General features: G+C 35.4%; 1 protein-coding gene across 1 annotated transcript in view; it reads left to right on the top strand.

Annotated features, from left to right (window-relative positions):
- RANBP17 (RAN binding protein 17) overlaps positions 1-25988 on the top strand; it is a gene marked incomplete at both ends in the record, with an annotated part of 302743 nt that overhangs the window by 41788 nt on the left and 234967 nt on the right. Inside the window, one exon of the mRNA XM_084242318.1 lies at positions 9439-9632. Coding sequence (XP_084098444.1) covers positions 9439-9632 — 194 coding nt within the window. The remainder of the gene's footprint in view (positions 1-9438; positions 9633-25988) is intronic.

The raw sequence follows: 25988 nt of genomic DNA, 5'->3' as shown, positions 1-25988 counted from the left end.
TGAAGTCAGGTAATATGATACCTCTTTTTGCTCCTTTTTTGCTCCAGGTTTCTTATGCAATTCAAAAAGTCTTTTGTGGTTCCATATGAATTTTTTTTCTCAATTTCTTTGAAAAATGTTGGTGCTATTTTGAGGGGGGTTGCATTAAATTTATATATCATTTTAGGCAGATAGTCATTTTGAGTACATTGATTCTCCCCATCCAGGAACATGGGCTATCATTCCATCTCTTTTGTCAAAATCAAAGTCCTTTAGTAATATCTTGTAGTTTTCTTTGTATAGATCTTTTGCCTCCTTATTTAGGTTGCTTTCAAGATATTTAGTTTTTTAAAGCAACTACAAATGGAGCTGTATTCTTAATTTCATTTACTTTTTGTTCATAGTCTATATATAAAAATTATATGGATTTTTCTGTTTATTTTGTAACCTGACACTGTACCATAGTCATTTATTGTTTCTTCAAAGTTTGATGGAATTTTTAGAATTTTCTCTATTATATAGCATCTGTAAATAGTGATATTTTCACTTCTTTTTTTGTAATGTGATTTCCCTTTATTTCCTGTGTTTGTCTGATAGCTCTAGTGAAAATCTCTAATAAGTTAAACAGAAATGATGATAATAGACATCCCTGTCTTGTATGCAATCTTACGGGAAAAGCCTTTTGAATTTTTTTTTTTTTTACCTTCTTTCATTGTTATTCGTCCCTCTGAGGTTCTGGCTTTAGGATTCCTTGTAGTATTTTTTGGAGTGGGGGTTTAGTCGTAATGAAATTCCAGAGTTTCTGTTTGTCTGGGAAGGTCCTTATTCTTTCTTCATAGAGGAAGAAGAGCTTTGCGGGATAGAGTATTCTTGGTTGGCATCTGTTTTCTTGGAGTCTGTTGACTATGTCCCTCCACTCTCTCCTTGCCCGTAGTGTTTCTTCAGAGAAGTCTGATGTCAACCTGATTGGTTTTCCTTTGAATGTTATCTGTTTCTTCCCTCTTGTCAGCTTCATTATTTTTTCCTTGTCCTGGATTCTTGGGAGCTTTACTATTATGTGTCTTGCTGTATTTCTCCTTTTGTCGTGGAAGTTTGGTGTTCTTCTTGCTTCTTGTATATCAATTTTCAGCTCCTTCTTCACATTTGGGAAGTTCTCTTCAATTATCTCCTGGAATATTTTCTCTGTTTCTACATCTCTCTCCTCTCCTTCTGGAATTCCTATAACTCTTATATTTCCTCTCCTCATGGAGTCAGATAGTTCCCGAAGTCTTTCTTCGTTCTTTTTCCTTCGTACTTCTCTTTCCTTTTCTGTTTTGGTTCTTTTTATTTCTGTGTCTTCAAGAGTACTTATTCATTCTTCCATTTCATCTATTCTTCTTTCATTGCTTTTCCCAGAGTTCTTTAGTTCCTCCATTAATTCTTTGATCTCCTGCGTTTCTTTTACTTCCCTCTTTAGGGACTCAATTTCATTCTTCTGACCATTGTTTTCCCTCTTTAGGGACTCAATTTCCTTCTTCTGATCATTGTTTTCCTTTATGAGTTCTGTCATTTTTTTAATCATGGCAATTTTAAATTCTCTTTCTGGAAGGCTCAGAAGTTCTCCCAAGTTACTGTCGTTGCAATCTGGGGGGTGGTTTTCTTTTTGTGGTGTGCTTTTTTCCTGAGGAGTTGTTAGGTTGCGTGTGGTTCTTCTACTCCCTACTGTCTGTTTTCTAATTTGTCGTATGCATTGGGACACTATGTTGCTGGGACTGGCCGGCATCTTGGGTGAGCTTCTCTGCTCTGCTCCCCTCTGGCTCCTCTGGGAGCCATCTGTCAGTTTCAAGCAGTCTTTACTGAAGAAAGGTCCCTGTTCTAAAATGACGATGTGGAGACACACTCCCCTGGGCGCCTGGGCTGCCCCGGCGATGGGTTCCCGCTCCCCCTCTGGGTTTGGACTGCAGGCCAGAAGGGGCCTGGCGTGGGCGAGCTTCCCCGCTCACCTCTGGCTCCTGAGGGAGCCTTCTGCATGCAGTCTTTCCTGAAGAAATATCCCTGTTCTAAGATGGCGATGCGGGACGCACTCCCTGCACGTCCGGTCTCAGGCACACTCTTCTGCGTGCCCGGTCGGCCCCAGCTGTGGGTGCCTGCTCCCCCTGTGGGCTCAGACTGCTGGTCTGAAGGGGCCTGGGGTGGGCTAACTTCCCAGCTGGCCACGGGTTCCTCCAGGAGCCTTCTGCAGGTTTCAAGAAAGGTCCCTGTTCTATGGGGTGTTAGTGACTTTTTTTCTGGTCGCTAGGTGGCGCCAGAGATCTCTCCTAGTCCGTGGGGGGCTGTTTTTCTTCACCCCGTGGGACAGGGAACAGAGCGGGAATGGTAGGGAAAACCTTAACGGCTTTGGGTTGCTGTGTCTGCCTTGTGCCCCACCAACGCGGAGGACCCACGCTCCGAATTTTGTGCCCCGGGTCTCAGTTCCAAAGCCCTCAGGTCCAGGACCAGGCTGTAGCAGCAATGGCGCCTTTTGCGCCCTGCTCCCGTATCCGGGCGCCTGGTTTCTGATTACTCAGTGAGGGACTTTCACCTCAGTGTGGGCCCCCGGCGCCTCTTCCCCGCAAGCCTAGGTCACAGGCGCGGGCACCTGGGCAGCCGCGATCCCGACCCGCGTTTGCTTTTCAAGCGCGCCGCTTTTCCGCGCAAGCTTACTGGCCAGCCCAGGGCTGTGTGCAGGTCTCCTCTGGGGTCTCTGCTGTTCTCTAATGGCACCCAGAGCCGTTCACTCACCACAGTGGCGAATCCTGCAGGGTTCTCCACAGCTCCCGTTCATGGGGTGTGGTGGCTGAAATAGTTCCTTTCCACTCACAGTCCCGCTTGCTGCGTAGTTTGTTCTTGTTGGTCGTTTTAGTTTGTTTTTTTTCCTCCTCTCTGCTGGTCGGAGAGTGCCCACTCTGTGGGTGGGGGAGGGGAGCAGGGTTCTGCACTTTCCTCCCTTCTAGTCCTCTTTTATGGCAACTTTCTTCTTCAGGCGGTTTGCTGGAGTCGTCCGTTTATCTTCCGTGTCCCAGTTCTCACTGGGACCTGCCGCTTTTCCTCCCTATTAACTTTTTTTAATGGGAGATCTTACTCGCAACGTCTCCTCACTGCCATGTTGCTCCACCCTCTCTGTTGAATTTTTTTTTTTTACCATCAAGTATTACATTGGTGGTTTGTTTGTGATATATGTGGCCTTTACAGTGAGGTAGTTTCCCGTCTTGTTTAGAATTTTTATCATAAATCAATGCTGAATCTTATCAAGTGCTTTTGCTCAGTCTGTTAACATTATTAAGTTTGCTTGTCATTGTCGATGTGTTTCTTGTAAACAATAGAAGGTTGGACTTTGTTTTGAAATCCTTTAAGCTACACTATATCATTTTACCAAGAGTTCAGGTCATTTGTGTTTATATGGTTATTATTGAGACCTAAGCTGTAATTGCCATTTTGTTATGTTTTTGTTTTTTGTTTAGTTTTGTCCCATCTTTACTTTTTGAGGGCTCCCTGGTTTGTTTAAATTCCATTTCTGCTGTCTTATGTGTTAGTTTTTATAGTTCTTATTTGAGTTTTCTACTGAGGTTAATACATGATGGACTATTTCTAGACCTCCTGGATGGTCTACACTTGACTCATTCTAATAGGCCATATTGTTAACTTTCCTTTTTCACTTCCATATTAAGTGATTTAGATGTTTGTTGCTTTGATATTTGTTCTTTTCTTAATGATAACCCCTTTAGTTTCTTTCATGTGTGGCTTGGTGTTGATGAATTCTTTATGTTTTTACTTTTTAGTGAAGCACCTTATTCTACTTTTTGTCCTGAATGTGACCCTTGTCGGGGGAAGGATTCTGGACTGCAGTCCAGCATTCCAACTAGTCCCATCGTGTTTATAATGTTTCTACTAAAAAGTTCACTGATTGATGTTACTTTATAGGTTACCCTTTTGATCTTGTTGTTTTTAATATTCATCTTTGTCACTGGTTTTGAACACTTTTATTATTATGTCTTGTGGTGTGTCTGTCTGATATCACTTTGTTTAGAACTCTTTTGGCCTCTTGCATAAGAACATCTGTTTTTTTCTGCGATTCAGATGATTTGCAGTAATTTCTTTAAATAAATTTTCTGCGCCATTATCTCTTCTTCTTCCAGGGGTCTCATTATGCAGATGTTATTTCTCTTTAACTTCTTCCAAATGGCTCTTGCACTGCTTCCATTTAAAAAAATATTATTTTTCTTTTTAGCTCTTCTGCCCATTTTTTTTACTGGGTTATTTACTTTGTTTTTGTTGAGTTTAGTCAGCTCTTTGTTGCTCTCATCAGCTCTTGTCAGCTCTTTTGTGATCAGTCCCTTATCATTAGTATTGTGTGCAAAAATTTTCTCCCAGTCGTGAGGTGTCTGTTTTGTTAATGTTTCTTTTGCTCTATGGAAGCTCTTTAATTTGATGTAGTCCCAGCTTTATTTTTTATCCTTTCCTTCACTGTCTTATTCTTTTCTTCTTTATCCTTTCATTCACTATCTTTGCTTTGGGTGATATGTCTTTAAATATGTTACTGAGGTGTGTGTCATGTACTGTTTCGCCTATATTTTCTTCTATATATTTTATGGTTTCAATTCTTATATCTAGTTATTTAATCCCTTTTTAGTTGGTTTTTGTGCATGGTCTGAGGTAGTACTCAAGCTTCATTCTTTTGCATATAGCAACCCAGTTTTCCCAGCACCATTTATTTAACAAACAAACTTTCTGTGCTCCATTGCCTATTCTTTGCTCCTTTGTCAAAGATGAGTTGACCGTGAATCTGTGGGTTTATTTTTGGGTTTTCTATTCTGTTCCATTGGTTTGTGTGTCTGTTCTTATACTTCTCCAAAGAGGAAAAGCAAATGGCCAACGGGCATATGAAAAAAATGTTCATCATCACTTGTAATCAGGGCAATGCAAATCAAAACCACAACGAGATACCATCTTACACCAGTGAGAATGGCACATATTAAAAAAACTAGCAACAACAAATGTTGGTGAGGATGTGAAGAAAAAGGAACTCTCCTGCACTGCTGGTGGGAATACAAACTGGCCCAACCACTATGGAAAACTGTGGAGGTTCCTCAAGCTGCTAAAAATGGAGCTTCCATAAGATCCAGCAATGGCACTCCTAGGTATCTACTCATAGGACACAAAAACATTAATCCAAAGGGACACCTGTACCCCTATATTTATTGCAGCACTATAATAGGTAAGCTATGGAAACAATCCAAATGCCCAAAAATAGATGACTGGATCAAGAAGATGTGGTACATATGCGGTACAATATTCCATTGTGGAATGTTACTCAGCAATCAAAAAAAGATAAACTCATGCCATTTGCAGCAACATGGATGGAGCTAGAAGGGATCATGTTTAGTGAAATAAGCCAGAAAGGGAAAAAAAAATATATCGGATAGATTCACTTATAGGAGGAATGTAGAGGATCCAAATAAGGGATGGGGGGGGGAACAGTAATTATAATGAAATCAAAATCAACAGACAGCTATAAACCAGCGACATTCTGCATGGGGCAAGTAGGGAGCAGGATCAAAACAAGGATGGGAAGAGCACAAGGGACCATGGTAATGGTTCACAGGTGATCGGGTGGTGGGAATTTCACGGGGACTACAACTGAGATGAAAACTCATACATTGTACAAAACTGAAAAAGGAAATAAAAATATATAAAATAATAAAAAAATTTCTTTACATTGTTCTATTCTTCAGCATTTATATATTGAGTTTATTGTTTCTATCTGCTGTGCTAGGCCACTTCTTTTTCTTTCTCATTGAAGTAAAGTTAACTTTCATTATCATTGGTATTTTGAAAGTGTAGAATCCCCTCCCCCCGCTTCAGGTATTGTCATTGTACTGAATCCTTCACCAAATCACCCATAGTCCACCACTATAGTTCATTGTTCTCCTTTACTTCTTTGTTGTCACCCTTCCCCTCCTCCTCTGGATGTTTCAATTTTTTTTAAAGATTTATTTATTTATGCATACAAGAATTGGGGTACAGGCCAGAGGTGTGGGGGTGGGGAGGTGAGAGGATTCACCAGAGACACAGTGGGAAGCAGAACAGACAGATCTACTGAAATACACTGCTAAGGGGAGTAGCAGGCGAGACAGGAGAGGTCTGCTGAGCTGTGTGGTCACCTCCCTGGCCTGGGATCTAACTCTGCAGAAGCTGTGGATTGCTTCATAGTGCTGTGTCTTAATCCCTTGCACCACCAGGGAGACCCTGGATATTTCAGTTTTATAGTCAAGTTTCAAGGGTTAGTTTTTAAGATTGTTTGGTTTCTCTGTATTCCACATATAAGTAACACATCTGTATGTCTTTCTCCTCACTTACTTTACTTAGAATTATTTCTTCTGGCTTTAGCCATGTTGCTGCAAAAGGCATGTGCTTATCTTTTTTGATTGATGAGTAATTTTCCTTTGTATGTGTGTACTATTCTGGGTCACTTAGTTTGTTTCCAGTTTGCCTATTGTAAATAGTGCTTCGATAAACATGAAAATGCCTGTTTCATTTCAAATTTGGAAATTTAAATTTTGGGGGGTACATGCTAGGAGTAGAATTACTAGGTTGTATGGCAGATCCATTTTTAATCTTTTGAGATACCTTATACTGCTTTATGCAGGGCCTCCACCAGTCTGCATTTCTTTCAGTGGTGTAGAAGGGCTCTTCTCATTTCTCTACATTCCCATCAGCACTTATTTTTTCTGGTCTTTTCTATATGGGATTTTCTCATAGATGTGAGGTGGCATCTTTTTGTGATCTGATCTGCATTTCCCTGATAATAATAATAATAAGTGTCAAACATTTTTTTCATGTGCCTCTTGTCCTTTTGTGTCTATTCTTTGGAGAAATGTCTGTCTAGCACCTCTGCCCATTTTTTGATTGGCTTATTTGTTTTCTTTTTGTTGAGTTTTATATGACTTCTTGATATTCAATATTAGTCCCTTGTCAGATGTATGATGTACAAGTATTTTCTCTTATTCAGTAGGGTTTCTTTTCATCTAGTTATTATTTCTTGCACTGTGCAGAAGATTTTTAATATGGCTCCAGCTGTTTATGTGTTCTTTTGTTTCCGTTTTGCCTTTGTTTCTTCTGTGTATTTTAAGGTCAGGTCTTACATCACATTTGTGTATCAATTTTGAATTGTTTGAATTTATTTTTGTGAAATAGTGGTCTAACATCATTCTTTTAAATGTGGCTATCCACATTTTCCATCACCATTTATTGAAGAGACTATCCTTGTTCCAGTGTATGTTTTTCCCTTTACCATATGTAACTGTCCATATAGATGTGGTTTTACTTGTGGGCTGTCAATTCTATTTCATTGGCCTTTATGTCTGTTTTTGTTGTTGTACCACACTTGTTTTAATTATTTTTGCTTTATAATACAGTTTGAAGTCAAAGTGTTATTCCTTTATATTTTTTGTTAAAATTGCTGTGACTTTTGGGGGTCTTTTGTGATTTCATATGAGTTTAGTAATATTTCAGTTCTTTGAAGAATACCATTGAGATTTTTATTGGGGTTGTACTGAATCTGTAAATTGCTTTGGATGAGATGGTTATTTTGACAATATTATTTCTTCTAATCCATGAGCAAGGAATATATTTTCATTTCTTTATGTCTTCTGTTTCTTTTATCAATATTTTATGGTTTTCCTTGTGTATGTCCTTCACCTACTTTGTTAAGTGTGCTCATAGGGAATTACTTTGTTTTGGTGAGATTGTAAATGGGATTGCTTTCTTAATTTCTTCTTCTAGCTTATTGTTTGCATATAGGAAGGCAACTGTGTGTTAATTTTGTAACCTGCCACTTTGCTGAACTGGTTTATTGTTTTATTAGTTTTTCCATGGAGTCCTTAAGGTTCTCTATGTATATTACCATATCATCTGTAATTAATGATAGTTTTACTTCATCTTTCCTAATTTGGATTCCTTTTATAGAGTTCTCTCTTTTCTAATCACTCTAGCTAGGACTTGAGAGTGGACATCTTTGTCTTGTACCAGATGTTACTGAAAGAGCTTCTAATTTTTCACCATTGAGCACGATTTAGCTGTGGGTTTTGACACATATGGCTTTTAATGAGTTAATATCTGTACCATCTATCCCCATATTTTCAAGGGTTTCCATCATAAAAGGATGGTGAATCTAGCTGCCCTGTATTTTCTTTATTTTTATACTTTTGCTGTCTTATATCCTCCATTCTTTTTATGAGTTTTATAAACATTGTTAGAACTGTTACCCTGAACTCTTCTTCAGTCATATCTAAAATTCTGCTGGATGGAGACTCTTCTCCAGCATTTGTGTGTGTGCTTCTTTCTCCTCCTTTATAACTGTTTGTGGGCTGTGAGGGGATAGACTTTCAGCCTTTGTCTGTACCTTTTGAAGTAAGTGGGGGATTGTTACCAGCAAGGGGTAATAAGTATAAAAAATAGACTGGGGCAGTAAGTAATAAACACCTCCAGTAAACTCAAGAATTTAAGCTTCCTACTGTGCTGTGGTTACCAGAGATGTGTGGTGGGGATCCACAGTGATCCCCTCTTCTAGGCCAGCTTCTCAGTTTTAGTTTTTCTTATAGGTTTGTGTCTTTCCACATTAGGCTATTTTTAAGCAGTAGGTGTACTGTTAGGCATGGACCGGTGTTTCTGTTGGATCACAGTTCTCTTTTTTAGTTCAGAACCTTATCCTGGGTTGTTCATTCATGTTAGTGACAGGTGCTTGAACTCCAGTTGTTCAAGTATTCCTTGTATGTAGTGGGGGCTGGCAAGTGTTTTGAATAACTTTCACCTAGGGTTTGCCAGTAGCCTTTTCTATGGGGTCCTCCTATCTTTTCCCTGCCAATCAAGCTCCATCTTTTCTATATTGAGAGACTTGGGCTCAGATCCAGTAATCCCTGCTCTGCATCCTCCCACTGTATTGCACCCTCCTTTCTGTGTGCTAGCACTTCATTATCTAGTGCAGTTCTGGGTCTCAGGAGTCCCTCATGTTGGTTTTACTGAGTCAGCAACTATAGGGGACTTTGCACAGCAGCCACACTTCCTTCTTGAGAGTTCTTCTCCCCTGCTAACCCTTGTAAACTAAGTTCACTTAAAATTTTACTTTCCCATTTCTGCCAGACCTTTACTACTAGTGAGTGCTGTGGTGGTCCATTTTTTTCTCAAGGTTGGGTTTTTTTTTTGCTTTTTTGTTTTTTACTGCAATATGATTTTGGGTATATGGAGGAGGCAATTCTGGAGTTTTCACTCTGCTGCCATCTTGATGGTGTATATATGAAGTCGTTATTTCTTAACTTCAAATGTGTCTTGTATTTCTTTATCCATCATGAAATTTTTAGTTTACATAAATAAAGTTTATTTGTGGTGAATAAAAGTATTTTGTATTCTAATTTCATGTACACATTTATTCTTACATATTTGCAGAGATAATTTAGATGATCCACTGGATGATACTGCTACTGTGTTTCAGCAGTTGGAGCAGTTGTGCACTGTTAGCAGATGTGAATATGAAAAGACATGTACTCTTCTTGTACAGTTGTTTGACCAAGATGCACAGAACTACCAAAAGCTTTTACATTCAGCTTCTGGGATACCTATGGACATGGCAATTCAGGAAGGTCGGTAAATTTTATGTGATTATTAGATATTATCATAAATTTTAAGTAACTCCATTAATTATTTTATGTAATTTTACTGCACATTATTTTTATATACTTTCCCAATTCCTGGTCCATTGATTTTTATCAGTCTTCTGTATGTTTTGTGTCTTCGTGGTTAATTTTGTGTTCTCCTTTATAAGTTTGTAGGAGATATATCTCTCTGAAATCAGTATCAGAAAAACTGGTAATTAACACACTTAACTATAAACTATTTATGCAATGTTTTCTTCTTTGCTATAGTTGACTGAAAATTCAGAGCCTATTTTTATCCAGTAAATATAAGACCTCAGGGTGGTTTTGCATTTGTGTATTAACCTTCACATTAACTTTATTATTATGTTTCAGTTCCTCAAATTTGTTATTATTTTTCTTTAATCCTTTATTGAAAGAAGGTCATTCTATATATCCCTTTAACTCAATTTAGGAGAAGAACAGTGAATGAAATAAATAAATACATTTTCTAATTATTAGAATTATAAGAATGGAACAGCCTCTATAGCTTTCAATAGTCAAACTTTAATTATAGTTACATAATGTGTATTTTTTTCTTTCAACACATTTGTTTCCTTTATCTCTTTTTAGAAAGTGAGCAGTGAGGGTTGATGGTCAAATTTAGTTTCAGTGATTTCCCATCTAAACTCTTAAAAAATTCTTTAAGAGAGTATTCTTTATGTTAATATAATGTTTTCCTACCTTATTATTTTTTTTTCCATCGGCACAGTACTGCTTAGGGGCTAGATTGTGATTAGTTAACCTTCTGCACTTTATTATCTCATTCTCATTATTTATAAATTAAATAGGCAGGGACCAATTTTTTTTTGGCAGCGTTTAGTCTTTTCATGATTGATTTCTTCTTTAAGTAGAGCTGTGAAAATTGTCAAATATTAGATGCCATAGGGTATTTACTTATATGGAGACATAGTGACTAGCAGTAACAAATACCCTCAGATAGCTTAAAGACTACATCAATACCAATATTTTTGCTGCTCTATTTTTCCTTGTTCCAGCAGAAAATATTTGCAATCTTGAATTTTGTACTTATCAATCGATGCCTTTTCTTCATTGTTTTATTGCACATAGCATATATTCTGAAAATAATGTTAATGCTGTGTATTTGTGAGCTTCATACAAATGGGATTGTGCTATATTTATTCTTCTATAACTTGCTTTGTTATTTTTTCTTAGAATTGAATTTATGAGAATTCAGTGTGATGTTTGTAGCTATAGTTCTTTCATTTGTGTTGCCACTATTGTGTTCGTTGAATATCACAATTTGTATATTTTCTTATGAGTGGTATTTGTGTTTTCTCTGTGTTTTTCTAATGCAGTAAATGCTGCTATAAAGATTATGTAGTTATGTATAGTTATTACATAGTAAGTTTTTTAAATAATGTCAACTTAGTTTACGAATTATATACTACCTCCCTTTACATCCTGCCCACCCTGATCTAGACCTCACCAATACCTCATGTTAGTTTTAAATCTTTCCTAGACTGTAATATACCCCATAGACATTGTATTTCTTACTTCCATGATTGTTAATGAAATTTAGGATTATTTTAGGATTAATGACTCTTGTGTCATTATTAACAATATATATGTTCATGACTTATCTCAATATAACCTTTGGAATGTTGTTTTTTTTATTGATTGAGATTTTTGTATATTTTTGACACTGATAGTTATTTGAATTATAAATATTGTCTCCATGTTGGTGATAATACTTTACATAATACTTTAATGTCTTTACATAATACTTTAATGTGTATATTCTCTTAGTTACATTCCTATTCAACTTTAATTAATTTGCCTACTGTTTTTGAAGATGTTTACGTTGTCCAGAAAAAAAAAATCAAAATATGTTTTATCAAGTCCTATACATTGTCTTCCCCTTTTTCATGCTAGTAAATATTGATAAATGATAATTCTTACAAGTTTTATCTTTCCAGTTTGTGATTTCATATACAAACAATTATGAATATATTCTTATCACCCTATATTTACATAGAATGGCATGTCACACTTACTTGTCTACTCATTGCTTTTCCAAACTAATAGTGTATGTTATAGCTGTTTTGGGAACTGAAAATCCTTTTGAGAATATTAAATTTTTAAAGATGGTCATGTTTATTTTTCATGGATGTATAACATTTTATTTTAAAATGTATTTATTTAACCATACAGTACAAATGAGAATGACCTGAGTTTTTTTGCCATCTTACAATTAATGCCGTACAGATAAACCTTGTATATATGTCATTCCATGTTTATGCATGTATATTTATTAGAAAAATTACAGAAATGGAATTAGTATTGGGTGGAAAGTTTGATGTATTTATAAGTATTATCAAATTAATCTCTAAGTGTTATACCAATTTACCTATCTGTCAACAGTCTGTAGTCTTTGTGAATATTTGTATGTTGCATTCACAGGATATTACTAAGCTTTTGAATTTTTAGTCATCCTGTAAGTGAAAATTGCTTTCTATTTTAAATATATATTTTTTAATTTTTAATTTTTTTACATTATTCATTTTAAACAATGTTTGCTTCCCCCACCCCCTCAGTTGTAGTCCCCATATAATTTCCTTCACCAATGCACCTGTACACCATCACCACAGTCCCCTGTGCTCCTCCCTCCCTCCATCTAATCTCTCTCCCTCCTCCTCCCCTGGAGGATGTCTCCAATTTATAATCGTCTGTTTTTATTTTGTTGTGTTTTATATTGTTATTATTTTTTACCCTGATGTCTTATTTGGGTCCCCTATATTCTTGCTATAAGTGAAACCATCCAATATTTTTCTTTTTTCTTCTGACTTATTTCACTGAGCATAATTCCATCTAGCTTCATCCATGGTGCTGTGAATGGCATGAGTTTATCTTTTTTGATTGCTGAGTAATATTCCATTGTGTATATATACTACATCTTCTTGATCCAGTCTTCTATTTTTGGGCATTTGGGTTGTTTCCAGGTTACCCACAGTGAATATTATTCTCAATGGTGAAAAGCTGAAGGCCTTTCCTTTAAGATCAGGAACAAGACAAGGATGTCCTCTCCTACCACTGCCCTTCAATATAATACTGGGGGTCCTAGCCAGAGTAGTAAGACAAGAGAAAGACATACAAGGAATCCAAATAGGAAAAGAAAATTGTTTTCTTAATACTTTCATTATTCTACCATCAGTAAAGGTTATACATTGTTTACTTTTACTTAAGAGCTATTTAGTCTTCTTTTCTGTGAATGTAACTATTCACTTTCTTTGGTGATTTTTTTTTCCTAATCAAGTACCATTGTTTTACATCTTTGTTAATATTTTGATAGTATAAATTTCTCCCCAGGTATGGTAACCATAGTCCTACCCCATTCCCCCACCCCCGGTCCCCATTCTTGTTTTTTTTAAGATTTATTTATTTATGCTTGCAAGAACTGAGGTACAGGCCAGAGGTGCAGGGGGCAGGGGGAGGGTGGGTGAGAGGATTCACCAGAGACAGAGTGAGGAACAGAACAAGCAGACTGACTGAAATACACTGCTGAGGGGAGCAGTGGGCAAGACAGGAGAGGTCTGCTGTACAATGTGGGTTAGTTAGCTTCCTGGCCAGCAGGGGATCGAACTCATACTGCAGAGACTGGATAGCTTCACAGTGCTGTGCTTAACCCCTTGTGCCACGAGGGAGTCCCCAGCTCCCCATTCTTACCCATCTCCTTTTCCTTCCCTTCTTGATGTCTCAGATCTATAGTCAGCTTTCAAGGGTTGGTTTTTGTTTTGTTTTTTAATTTCTTGTTCATTTTGTTAAATAATTTATAAAGTCAGGCCAGTATATTGGTCTGACCATTCCTTCACGCTGTGGGTTTTGTGACATATGGCTTTTAATGTGTTACTATCTGTACCATCTATCCCCAGCTTTTCAAGAGTTTTCATCATAAATGGATGCTGTATCTTGTCAAATGCTTTCATGGGTTCTATTGTATGATATAATGATTATTTTCATTTCTGTTGATATGGTGAATTACATTGATTAATCTTCAGATAACTGAACCATCCTTGTGCTCCTGTATCAGTCCCACTGGTCATAATGTATAATACTTTTAATGCATTGATAGATTCAGTTTGCTAAGATTTTATTCAGGATTTTTGCATTTTGTTCATTAGGAATAGTGGTCTGTAATTTTCTTTTTGTGTGTTATCTTTGTTTGGTTTTGGTATTAACATAATGTGACCTGGTGAAATGTGTTTCAGAGTATTCCTGCTTTCTCAGTTTTGTGAAAGCATTTGATCAGAATAGGTATTAGTTCAATCTTGACTGTTTGGTAGAATTTGTTGTGAAGCCATGTGTTCCTAGACTTTGTTTTTTGGGAAAGTTTTGATTACTGTTTCAACTTCCTTGCTTGTGATTGGTTTGTTCAGGTTTTTTGTTTCTTCCTTATTCAGTCCTGGATCATTGTATAATTCTAACAATCTGTTCATCTCATCTAGATTGTTGAACTTGTTTACACATAAATGTTCATAATAATCTCTTAAAACCCTCTAAAGTTCCTTGATATCTGTTGTTACTTGTCCTCTTTCATTTGTCATTGTATTTGAGTTTTTTCCTATTTTTTTTTTTAAAGATTTATTTATTTGTTTGTTTGTTTGTTTATACATACAAGCACTGGGTACAGTCAGAAGCACGGGAGGGTGAGAGAATCCACCAGAGCCAGAGCAGGGAGCAGAGCAGGCAGAAGGACCAAAGTACACTGCTGAGGGGAGCAGCGGGTGGCAGGAGGGGTCTGCGCGCCATGTGAGACCCTCCTCCGGTGGTCGGGGAGCAGCCGGGGATTGAACCGGCGCTGCAGAGGCTGTGGGCAGCTTCGCAACCCAGCGCTCAACCGCTGTGCCACCGGGGAGGCCCTTTTCCTATTTTTTTTTCTTAGCCTACCTAGAGGTTTGGCTACCTTTATTTTTAAAAGAACCAATTTTTTATTTTATTGACCCTTTGAACTGTCTTTTTGAGTTCTTTTTCTTTTATTTCTGTTCTAATTTTTATAATTTCCTTCCTTCTGCTTGTTTTTGGATTTCCTTTTATGTTCTTTTTCTCATTACACGAGAGAAGAGGTAAGGTTATTGATATGGACTCTCTCTTGTTTTTTGATGTGGACCTGTATTCCTATATGCTTCCTTCTAACTACTGCTTCTACTGCACCTTAAGGTTGTGTCCTCATTATCATTTGTCTCAAGATTTTTTTTCAATTTTTTCTTTGAATTCCTCATTGACCCAGTGGTCTTTCAGTAGTGTGTCGTTTGGTCTCCACTTGAGTTTTTTCTGCTTTCTTTTTGTAGTTGAATTCTATTTTGATACTTTATGGTCTGAGAAGACCCTTAGTATGTTTCAGTCTTTATGAATTTGTTGGTACTTTTTTGGTGATTGTTAATTGGATTGTTGTTTTTTTATTTTTTCACTAACTTTCATAAACTCTTTATATTGAGTAAAATGAACTCCTTTACTCTGATAAGAGTTGCATATATTTTTTCCTTCTCTCCTTTTTATTCAGTGTACCGTTTGATTAATTGGACACCTTAAATGCTTGTAAGTACCATAACATTAAGAATGGAACACTTCTTTCATTTTAAATTATTTTCTCACGTTTTCCTCCATCCCTTGGCCCAGGTAACAGCCATGCTCTGTCTCTTTTAGGTTTCAATATAAATGGAATTATAGCTATTTATTTTGACTTTGTTTACTTAGCATACTGTCTTCGAGATATAAATATGTTGTATATGTTAATTTTTTAATTATTGTATAATCTGGAGCATGGCATTACCATAGTTTTAATATTTATTCATCAGTTGATGGGCATTTGAGGTATAGTAGTTTTTTGTTATTACTGATGTGGTGCTATAAACATGTGCAGACAAGTCTTTGTATGTACTTAACTTTTTATTTTTCTTGGGTGGCTATCTAAAACGGATTGCCCAGTCATATGAGAAATGAATATTTGATTAAAAAACAGTGCTGTGCTATTTTACAGAATGTACTATTTTTCATTCCCTTAACAGTCTATGAGAGTTTCATTTTTCCCACATCACTGTAATCATTTATGTTGTCTTAACTGTAGCCATTCCACTGGGTATCTAGTTGTGGTTGTATCTCATTGTGGTTGTAATTTGTGTTTCCTTGATAATTAATGATGTGCTTTTGTGGTCATTCTTATATTCTCTTTTGTGACTTGCTTGTTCACGTTTTTGACCATTTAAAAATAGTGTTGTATGCTCTTTCATGTGTATCTTATTATTGGAATTGTAAGAATGTTTTCTATCTTCTGTATATGATTCTTTTTTCATGTATACATTTGCAAATATTTTCTCCCGATCTGTGGTTTGTCTTTCAAAAAGCAAGTTTTAAATTTTGATGATTTACCTTAACATTTTTTTTTTTGTTATGGCTTGTGCTATTTGTATTTAAGAAATCCTGTGTAGCCCAATGTTATAAATTGTTTTTAGAACATTTGTTTTTGTTTTCGTCTGGAGGTCTTTAGCAGTTTAAATAATTATGTTTGGGTCTGTGACCTACTTTGGGTTAACTTGTGTGCATACTGTGAAGTAAGTGGAAGACCCTTTCCCCAGCCTATATGTTAACCAGATTTTTCATGTATCATTTGCTGAAGACTATCTTTTCCCTCAATAAATTGTTGTGACACTTTTGTCAAAAATCAGTTGACCACAAAAGACTAAGGTTTATTTCTGAACTCTCTTTAGTGTTATTGATCTATGTGCCTTTCTTCATTCCACTATTATACTACATGGGTTACTAAACTTAGTAAGTCTTGAAATCAGGAAATTTAATTTCTCCTCTAATTCTTTCTCAAAATACTTTTATCCTTTCTAGGTCCTTTGCTTTTCTGTATTAATTTTAATATAAGTATATCAGTTTCTTCCTAAAAACTCACTAGAATTTTGATAGAGATTGCTTCAATCAGTTGGTCCAACTTACCAACTTTGGGTCTTCCAGTTCATGTATCTGGTCTATCATTCCACTTATACTGGTGTTCTTTAATTTTTCTTTGCAATATTTTATTTTCTGTGCATAGAAATATTTCACTAAATTTACTCCTATATATTTTTGTTGCCCTTATTAATATTATAATTTTTCTCTGCTACTCTCTAAAATCAAAATAAATTTTCTTATTCATGTGTTTATAGATTCTTTAGGATTGTCTTACAAATTTTATGTCTCCTCTTTTATGACTCTATGCCTTTTATTTATTTTTCTTGCCTTATTCCACTGTAGGATCTTCAATCCAATGTTGAATAAAAATGATAAGAGTAGAATACCTAGTTATTCCTATTTAAAAAAAATCCTTTCTGACCGTCTCTATCTTTTAATTGAAGTTCAGTCTGTTAGTGGAGGGAAACTAACTAATTGAATGATTTTCTTAGAATAATGTTTTTTAAATCATACTGCTAGTCTGTATATAGGCCACAAATCATATCAGGTTTTAAGGGTTTTTTTTCATCCTTTCCATCTAACAATAAAGGCAAGGCAGACAAAGTTTCTGTTTTTTTTTTTTTTTCTCTGTCTAGGGCAAGTAGACCCCTTTGCCCCCCACCATTTCACTTTCTCACATAGGGTATAACTGCAACCTAACCTTACTTAAAGGTTTCTCGTTGGACTTCTCACATTAGGCATGCCTTCAACTTTGTCTTTTGGCCATCAAAGGAAAAGCTTAAGTTCTCAAGCTGTTTTTATTCTTATCATCATTGGCCTTTGAGAATTTATTTTATTACCAGTTAACAGTAAATTTGGTGCCCTTGTATAAATTTGAGAAAGGCACTCTTTCTTCCAGGCAGGTGTAGACTTGCTAGGATACACAGATTGGTGGGTAGAGAAGAGGAAGTATCTTTTCGTAGATATGCGGTTATGCTTATATGCCTGTCGTCCGGTTTTTTGGATTATATCTTTGCCAGAGACACAATGGAAGCCTGATATAAGTATCTTTTTGTTAGCAGGCAGAGTGAGGGTCACCCTGGGACCCTCAAATCTGCCTGTTATGGGTTCTGCCATCTGCCACATAAAGAGAGAAGAGAAAGAATATAGTTAAAATAATTTCCCCATGAATGTCCTAAGTTACCCATTCCCTTGTGGGTAATGCTGAACCAAACAGGTTTGACCCAAAGCAGGGCCACTGAGGCCCAAAAGCTTGCCACTAGTCTAAGGCATCTTCCGGGGGGAACCCAAAAAAAGGGGGCAGTAGGGACCAAGCAAATCTGGAAGTCTGGAAGGAAAAAAACAAAATCAAAATATAAGTCAAGGTAAAGGCTGCCGTTGTTATCAGCTTCCTCACAGGTCTCTCATCCACATTTCTGCTCTTTGAAATATATCTTTCCATGTTCCCTAAGTCTCCGGTACTAGTCTAAGGCTCAGAAGCAAGCATGACTTCTTCACATGTCTCTCTGCTCCACGTGCCACCTCCAGTTCTTCTCTCAAGTCCTCCTGGTCTTCCTTTCTTTTTCCCTTTTCTCAGCCTTCTCTCCCAAGTCTTTTTTAGATTTCCCTTGCTGCTCAGCTCCACCCTTCCTTTGGTAGAGAAGGGAACCTGGAACCTCCTCTGTCTATAGGAATTACAGTGTTATAGTTTCAGATTCTATTCTCTTTGTACAGATATTAATTTGGATTATGTTATGTTGTAATTTGGTTCATGTTTAGCCAACCATAAAATCACTTTTTTTAAAGTTGTATCACAAATAATGTTTGCTTCTTTAAAAGTAAAGAATTATCAGTAACTTTTATTTCATTTTAGTCAACTATCTATGAAGGGTTTTTCAGCTACAAAACAATCAAATCCTAGATAAACTTTTTAATCTTTACTGGACTTGAAAAAAGTTCATGAAAAATTTAAGGCTCCTTCTTCACTTCTCTGCTTCTCCCTGTTCTAATTATAATACTTCCTCCTGAAAAAATAACTAACCAAGATGAGACTAGTCAGCAGCAAGCAAGGGCAACAGGCAGTGTTGCTCTCAAAGGCACATTATCAATATCAGTGATTACACAGGTGACAAAACCTTAAGCCTCTGGCAAAGGTGTATTGAACTTGAGATTCTTATATTGAGTTGAACCTTTGAAAGGGGCTAAAGTGGTCCAATATTGGTAGATCTCTATGACTTCCAGCAAAAAAGAAAATTGGACTCTTCTCTGAAGAATAGCCACCATAATATAAGGCCTTGAGATTGCTGCAGATTAATATCAACCAATATTGCGTTCATAAATTTAAAAAATAACCACCATAAAAACAATGGATTATCTGTTTGATTTAGACCTCTACCTCTAAATATCCAACATTTAGATATTAGAATTAGATAGGAATATAAAATAATTATGTCTGAAATATTTAAAGAAATAAAAAATTGGAATTGTAGATGAGCAAATAAGATTGTAAAAAATAACCAGAAAAATTTGGAGACATTTTTGAAAAAAAAAATTTTGTGAACTAAAATTTAATGGCTATGTTAAATAGCTAATTAGACCTAGCTGAAGCAAGAATGAGCAAATCAGCAATTAGATTAAGAAACACTCAAGAAAATAGAGAAACAAATGAAGAGAAATTATTAAACGAGTACTTAAAAGATGGAATGCAAAAATTACATATGTTCAATTGAATTACAGAAAGATAAATTATAGAAGATGAAACAAAGGTAATAATTGAAACATTCTGACAATTTTTTAGAATTAAAGGAAGATGTGAATACATCAGTATAGCAAGCCCAACACATAGTTGACCCACCGTATCACTTATACTTGACTTGTTATACAATAATGCTTAGGAATAATAACAAGAAAAAATATCCATACATGTTAAGTACCAATATAACTACTGTACACTGTAGTACATATTTTCAGTTTTTGTTGGTTGATTCTGTAGATGCAAGACTCACAGATGGGGTGAAGTTAAAGTATTTGGGAAGATGTGCTTGGGTTATATGGAAATAAATATAAGAGGAATCCAAATTGTTAAAATACAAGTACAGCGGAGTTCAGTATAGTAAAGTGGCACACTACAGATACTCCTAAAAGAAAACGTAGGCAAAAACTCCTTGACATCAGTCTTGGTGATGCTATTTTAGAGTTGACACCAAAAATAAAGGCAATGAAAACAAAGTTAATAAGTGGTACTATATCAATCTAAGAAACTTCTGCATAGCATAGGAAACCACCAACAGAATTCAAAGGCTACCGCCAGAATATGGGAAAAAATATTTTCAAATCATATATCTGATAACACAATTAAAAATTGGGCAGAGGGTGTGAAGTCATTTTTCCAAAGATCATATGTAGCTGGCCAACAGATTCATAAAAAGGTATTCCACATCTCTAATCACACTTGATCTTAGCCAAAAGGCTGAGAAGCCATCCACATCTCTAATCATTAGGGAATGCAAATTAAAATCATAATGATATATCACCTCATATCTATCAGAATGGCTATTACTTAAAATACAAACTACATCATGTGTTGGGTAAAGATGTAAAAAGGAATATTTGTATGCTGTTGTTAGAAATGTAAATTGTTGCAGCCACTATTAAAAAAGGATGGAGGTTCCTGAACAAAAATACAAGTACCACATGATCCAGCCATTCCACTTTGGTATATTCACAAAAGGAAATGAAAACACTCACTTGAAAGATATATGCAACCCCGCCCTCAAATCAATGTAGCATTATTTACCATGACTAAACCTTGGAAACAACCCAAATGTCCCTGGATGGATGAATGAATAAAAATTTTGACACACAGTGGAATACTATTCAGCTATTAAAAAAATGAGTCTTGTCATATGCAACAACATGGATGAATCCTGAGGGCATTATGCTCAATGAAGTAACTCAGGCAAATACCATATCACTTACATGTGGAGTTAAAAGAAGTAAAAAAACAATTCAGATCTCATAGATAGAAAGAACAGATTGTTGGTCATCAGTATGAGAAATTACTAAAATGAGGGGTAAAGTTGATCAAATGCACAAACTTACAAAGTCACAAGGATGTGATTTGCAGCATGATGACTATAGTTAATCCTGTATTACATATTCGATAGTTATTAAGAGAATCGATCTTCTCTGTATCATTCCAGTTTTAATATATATGTTGTAAAAGTGAGCAAAAGAAAGTAGATCCTACATGCTCTTACCTTAAGAAAAAATATATCGGTATGGTGATTGATGCTAAGTAAACTCATTTTAGTGGTCATTTGCAATATATAAAATGTTGTGTCATAATGTTTTACACCTGAGACTAATATCAAAGCAGTTAACTAGTGTCAATTATATCTCAATAAAAAATTTGTCCAATTGTATATATAAAAAGCATCAACACATTTCAATGACTTGGTGTTATAAAGTTGATATTTTCTTACCAATTTGCAATTAAACTAAATTGCAAAAACACACTTGAGAATTTCAAAAACTATACATCTAAATAATCTGGGAGTAAAAGATGTCTAGAAAGAAATTAAAAACAATTATGCAGTATAGGAGATACAAAGTCTTGAAATGAAGTGGGAAGATTATTACAGAAAAACCTTGTGTCAAAGAAGGTAAGGCTGAAGTGTGACCTAAGCATCCAGCTTGAGGAGATAGCATGAAAGGAACAGATTGAACTAAAAGAAGGTGGGGGGGGAGCAGAAATTAGTTAATTAGAAGTGAAAGATTTTAGTAGAATCAAAAACTCAAGGCTCTTCAGAAATACTAATAAAACTGATAATCCTTCATGAGATAAGAAGCAAAGAGAATTCAATATTGGGAGCAAAAACCTTGGTTACCTCTCCTGACAGAGTAGGGGAATGATGTGGAGGTGGTAGATGAGATAGTATTGGTGAATCATTGGTTCTGAAATGGGATTGGATTCATAGATGTTCATTTTATTATCCTTCACATACATATATTCTTTTATATTTATCAAATATTACATTGCATTGTAAACATTTTCAGTTGGGAGACCAAAGACCCATTTCCTCACAAAAGGATATTGAACAAAAGTGTAGCTAAGATGGAGGAATGGAATTAACTAAAATGTAATAACTTACTGAAATTAAATTAGTCTGTCAGTTGAATAAAATGTCATACCTCATTCTTGATTAAGTGGTTTTTATAGTTGGATTCACTGTGGCTTAAATAAAAATAACATTTCAAAGTCTGTAATGCCTGATATATCAAAAAATTTTCAGTTTTTGTTTCCTTCCTTTGTTCTAGTCAAAAGATCAGTGGGAAGGACTCCAACTTTTAAAGACAATTGTTGCCTACTCCAAAATGATTGGTTTTTATTATAAAAAATACCCGAAGTGGCTCTGGTTTATACCACTGTGTGTGGAAGTATTCAATTTCATTTGTGCAGACTAAACACTTCAGTTAGTGTTGAACAAAGAAAATTATATGCTCTCGTTATGTGTGCTTTAATTTAGATGTTTAATGGCTTTTAATGTTACAAAATAAGTTTATTATTATATTATGATCTCATTTGTATTATATTGTCTTGCTCTTTCATATTTGTGGTGATATGGTCATGGTTTACAAAAAACAATAATCCCTAAGAAATAGGTCATTAACAGTAGTTAACGATTACTTGTGATCTATGGTAATGACTGATTTCTTTGGGATTATTGCAGTTATAAACCATAATTACAGATTATTACAGCAATAATTATTTTGTTAAAGGAAAAAACATTCTGTGTTTGAACAGCTGCTAAAGCAAATGCCTGAGCATTTCAGAATAAACAGAAAAATGGACAATTATCATGGAAATATAGTTCTATGATAAGATTTTAGTAGATATGAAACTTACATATCAAATATTTAAATTTCTAATTGCAATTTAGATTTATGGAATTATATAATTCTTTACATTTTGTAACCGAAGTAACTTCTTAACATTTATTACTTTGAACACTGTCAGTCTAAAATTATTGAGGTTTAGGAAAATGTTTAATGTTTATGAGAAATACTGCTCATTCAGTTAAATATAAAAATTATATTTGGTAGCTTGATAATACCTTTATATTTCATTGTTTAATTCTGACACTATCCCAACTATTCAGTCAGTGCCTGTTAAGTTTTCAAGGGTTAAGAAATACCAGCTTCTCTCTTTCCTGTACAGTAGAAATCAGTGTCTTCTTAAAACAAGCAGGAGTAAATATACATTGTTTTTCTCTAAATAAATATTTTTACATTCATAATTTACCATAATTTTAGAAAAAGGTGTTTACAATTAATCATTTTATCTTTGCATCACATACTTTGACATAAAAACTTCAATTTGAGGTCACAGAATAAAATGCATTAAAGAGTAAAAGATTTACATTTGAGAATTCATTTTCCATATTTATTTCCTTACTCTATCAGTAGACAATGATATTCATCTCAGTACATTGAAAAAATTCATTTTATCCCCTTATCTGTCTTTCATAATATGTTCAATCCCCTATATATGGGACCTTCTCACCCTTCCCCATATACAAATTTATTTAATTTACATCCCTGTAGCAGAATATGACACACAGCACATACTCAGCAAATGTTTTTCAAAATATGTTTTACTGGGGATTTTTTTTTCAGTTTCATTTTTTGTTTTACAAAGAATATTAAGAAAATAGATATGGCTAATTGTAACTAGCTTTAATTGCAACAAGCCTTTTTAGTAGAAAGGAAAGAATTAAAAATTCTTAAATATTGTGTGACTTAATTTTCTTGAGCAGCTTCTAAAATAAAACTCAGAATGAGCATATAAATATTATAAATTGATAAGTTTTATGGGTTTTGTAAGTATAGAAGAATTTAAAAGGGGTTAGCATTTAATAATAATAGTAATAATCAGTATTTACTAAGCACTTACAGTAGGCACCATTATAGTACTTTACATGCAAAAATACATTTAGTGATTGTCACAACCTTATGATGGAGGTATTATTTTCATATTCATATTTGTAAAGGAAGAAATTAAAGCCCAAGAGAGATAAATAAGTAGCAAATAAGTAGTATGGGCAGAATAGAACCCAGATTGTGTTCTAAGTAACTAAGTTATATTGCCTTTATTTTTAATTTTGATTTTCCAATAGAGAAATATAAAATGATACAATAGTAAAAATTTATATACACAGTAAATCTTTAGTTTATTTTTAAGTAGGCTTGTTTGTTCAAGAGTTAGTAGGGAAATATTTCTGTGGTCTCATGAATAATAAACCCCAAAATTAAGTTTGCTTGTTTTAAATTAATATATCTAACAAATACTTCTTTCACTTGTTGGTTTATATAGTGCTTTGTTTGAGCATCAAAAGACATATGAAACTCCCTAGAAATAATCTCAAAGGCATATGCAATCTCATCTATTATCTAGGCTTGGGAAACAGAACAATTCAGGATTAGAAATGAAGATATGTGAAATAAACAAGAGATTATAAGATACTGTTGGATCATCAAAGTCTGTCAAGCTAACTGACAGCCTTTTTGTTTGAGTATTTCTTTAGTTAGTCTTGATAGAAAGAAGTATGTATCTCAATGGTAGGTGAATGGATTCTTGAATATCCTTTGCCTATATTTGAATTATAGCTCTATGGGGTTTTTTGTTGTTTTTTTGTTTTTAAAGATTTCTTTATTTATGCGTACAAGAACTGGGGTACAAGCCTGAGGTGGGGGGCGGCGTGAGAAGTTTCACCACAGAGTGGGGACAGAACAGTCAGATCTAGTGAAATACACTGCTGAGGGGAGCAGTGGGTGAGTCAGGAGCGGTCTGCTGTGCCATGTGGGTAGCTCCCTGGCAGGGGATCGAACTCGCTCTGCAGTAGCTGCCAATAGCTTCAAAATTTGCCTCTTAACTCCTTGCACCACTGGGGAGGCCCAGCTCTGTGTTTTTAAGTAGGGATTGTGGCATGAAGTGAACATAGATATGTGTAATTGATACAATATTTAGAACATGGGCCTCCCTGGTGGCACAGGCGGTTGATTGGTGTACTGTGAAGCTGTCCACAGCCTCTGCAGTGCCGGTTCGATCCCGGCTGGTGAGGGTCCCACACATTGCAGCAGACCTCTCCTGTCTTGCCCGCTGCTCCCCTCAGCAGTGTATTTCATGAGTCTGTTTTGTTCCCGCTATGTCTCTGGTGAACCCTCTCACCCTCCCACGCATCTGGCCTACCGCCAGTTCTTGTATAAAATAAATAAATCTTAAAAAAATAAAAGAACAGAGCCTAGTACATGGTACATATTATATAAATGTTTGCTATTATTTTTGGTAATAAAGTTTGCTTTAAGAAATACCAGCATCTGTAAATTTAAATTGATAAAACATATAAAGAAGGTTGTCATTTATACTTAATACTTTTAATTTAGAGAAATTATTTGCTATAGGCATTTTAAAAATAGTGACTCAGGGCCTTCCCTGGTGGTGCAGCGGTTGCGCGCTGGGCCGCGAGGCTGCCCGCAGCCTCTGCGGTGCCGGTTCATTCAGAAAGTGAGAAACAGTTAACAGGCGGTTTTACTCATTTGTGGAATATAAATGACCACAGCAAGTAAACTGGCAAAGTACAACAAAGATAACTCTTAGGCTCTGTAAAAAATACAGTGATTACCAGGAGGGAGTTGGGGAGAGTATTCACACTGCAGCCTTGCTGGAAAGTGAGTGAGTGAAGTATGTGTACATGTTGAGGAGTAAAGTTGTACTCCTAAAATTATATAATCATGTAAACGAATGGTAAATGAAAAAAATTGATTTAGAAAATAGTCTTTTTAACAGTTAGTGCTGGAGCAAGTGGGTATGAATCATAGACCTAATCGTTTGATTTAAAACCATGAAATTCTCAGAAAAAAAGTAAGAGTAAATTTACGTGACTTTGGATTGGACATTGGTTTTATTACATGCAACCCTGAAAGCTCAAGTGACAAAAGAAAAATTAAGATTTGTATCAGAATTAAAAATTTCTGTGCTTCAGAGAACAACTGGACCATAAAGAAAGTGAAATCATAACCTTCAGAATGAGTGAAAATATTTGTCAATTACATATCTGAGAGGATCTTGTATCTAGAATGTATACTCTTACAACTCAAAAAAGATTAATAACTCAGGTTAAAAATGGGTAAAAGATTTGAGTATTAATTTGTCCAAATAAGGCATACAAATGCCCATAAGCTCATGAAATGATGCCCAGTGTCATTAGTCATTAGGAAAAAGACATGGTAAAATTACAAGATACCACTTCATACCCAGTAAAATGGATAAAATAAGAAAGACAAATAATAACGGGTGTTGGCAAGGATTTGGAGAAATTGAGCCTTCATATATTCCTGGTGAGAATGGAA

Source organism: Talpa europaea (genome assembly GCF_964194135.1).
Source record: "Talpa europaea genome assembly, chromosome: 9".
Lineage (NCBI taxonomy): Eukaryota > Metazoa > Chordata > Mammalia > Eulipotyphla > Talpidae > Talpa > Talpa europaea.
This window is presented reverse-complemented; position numbering and strand designations above follow the sequence as displayed.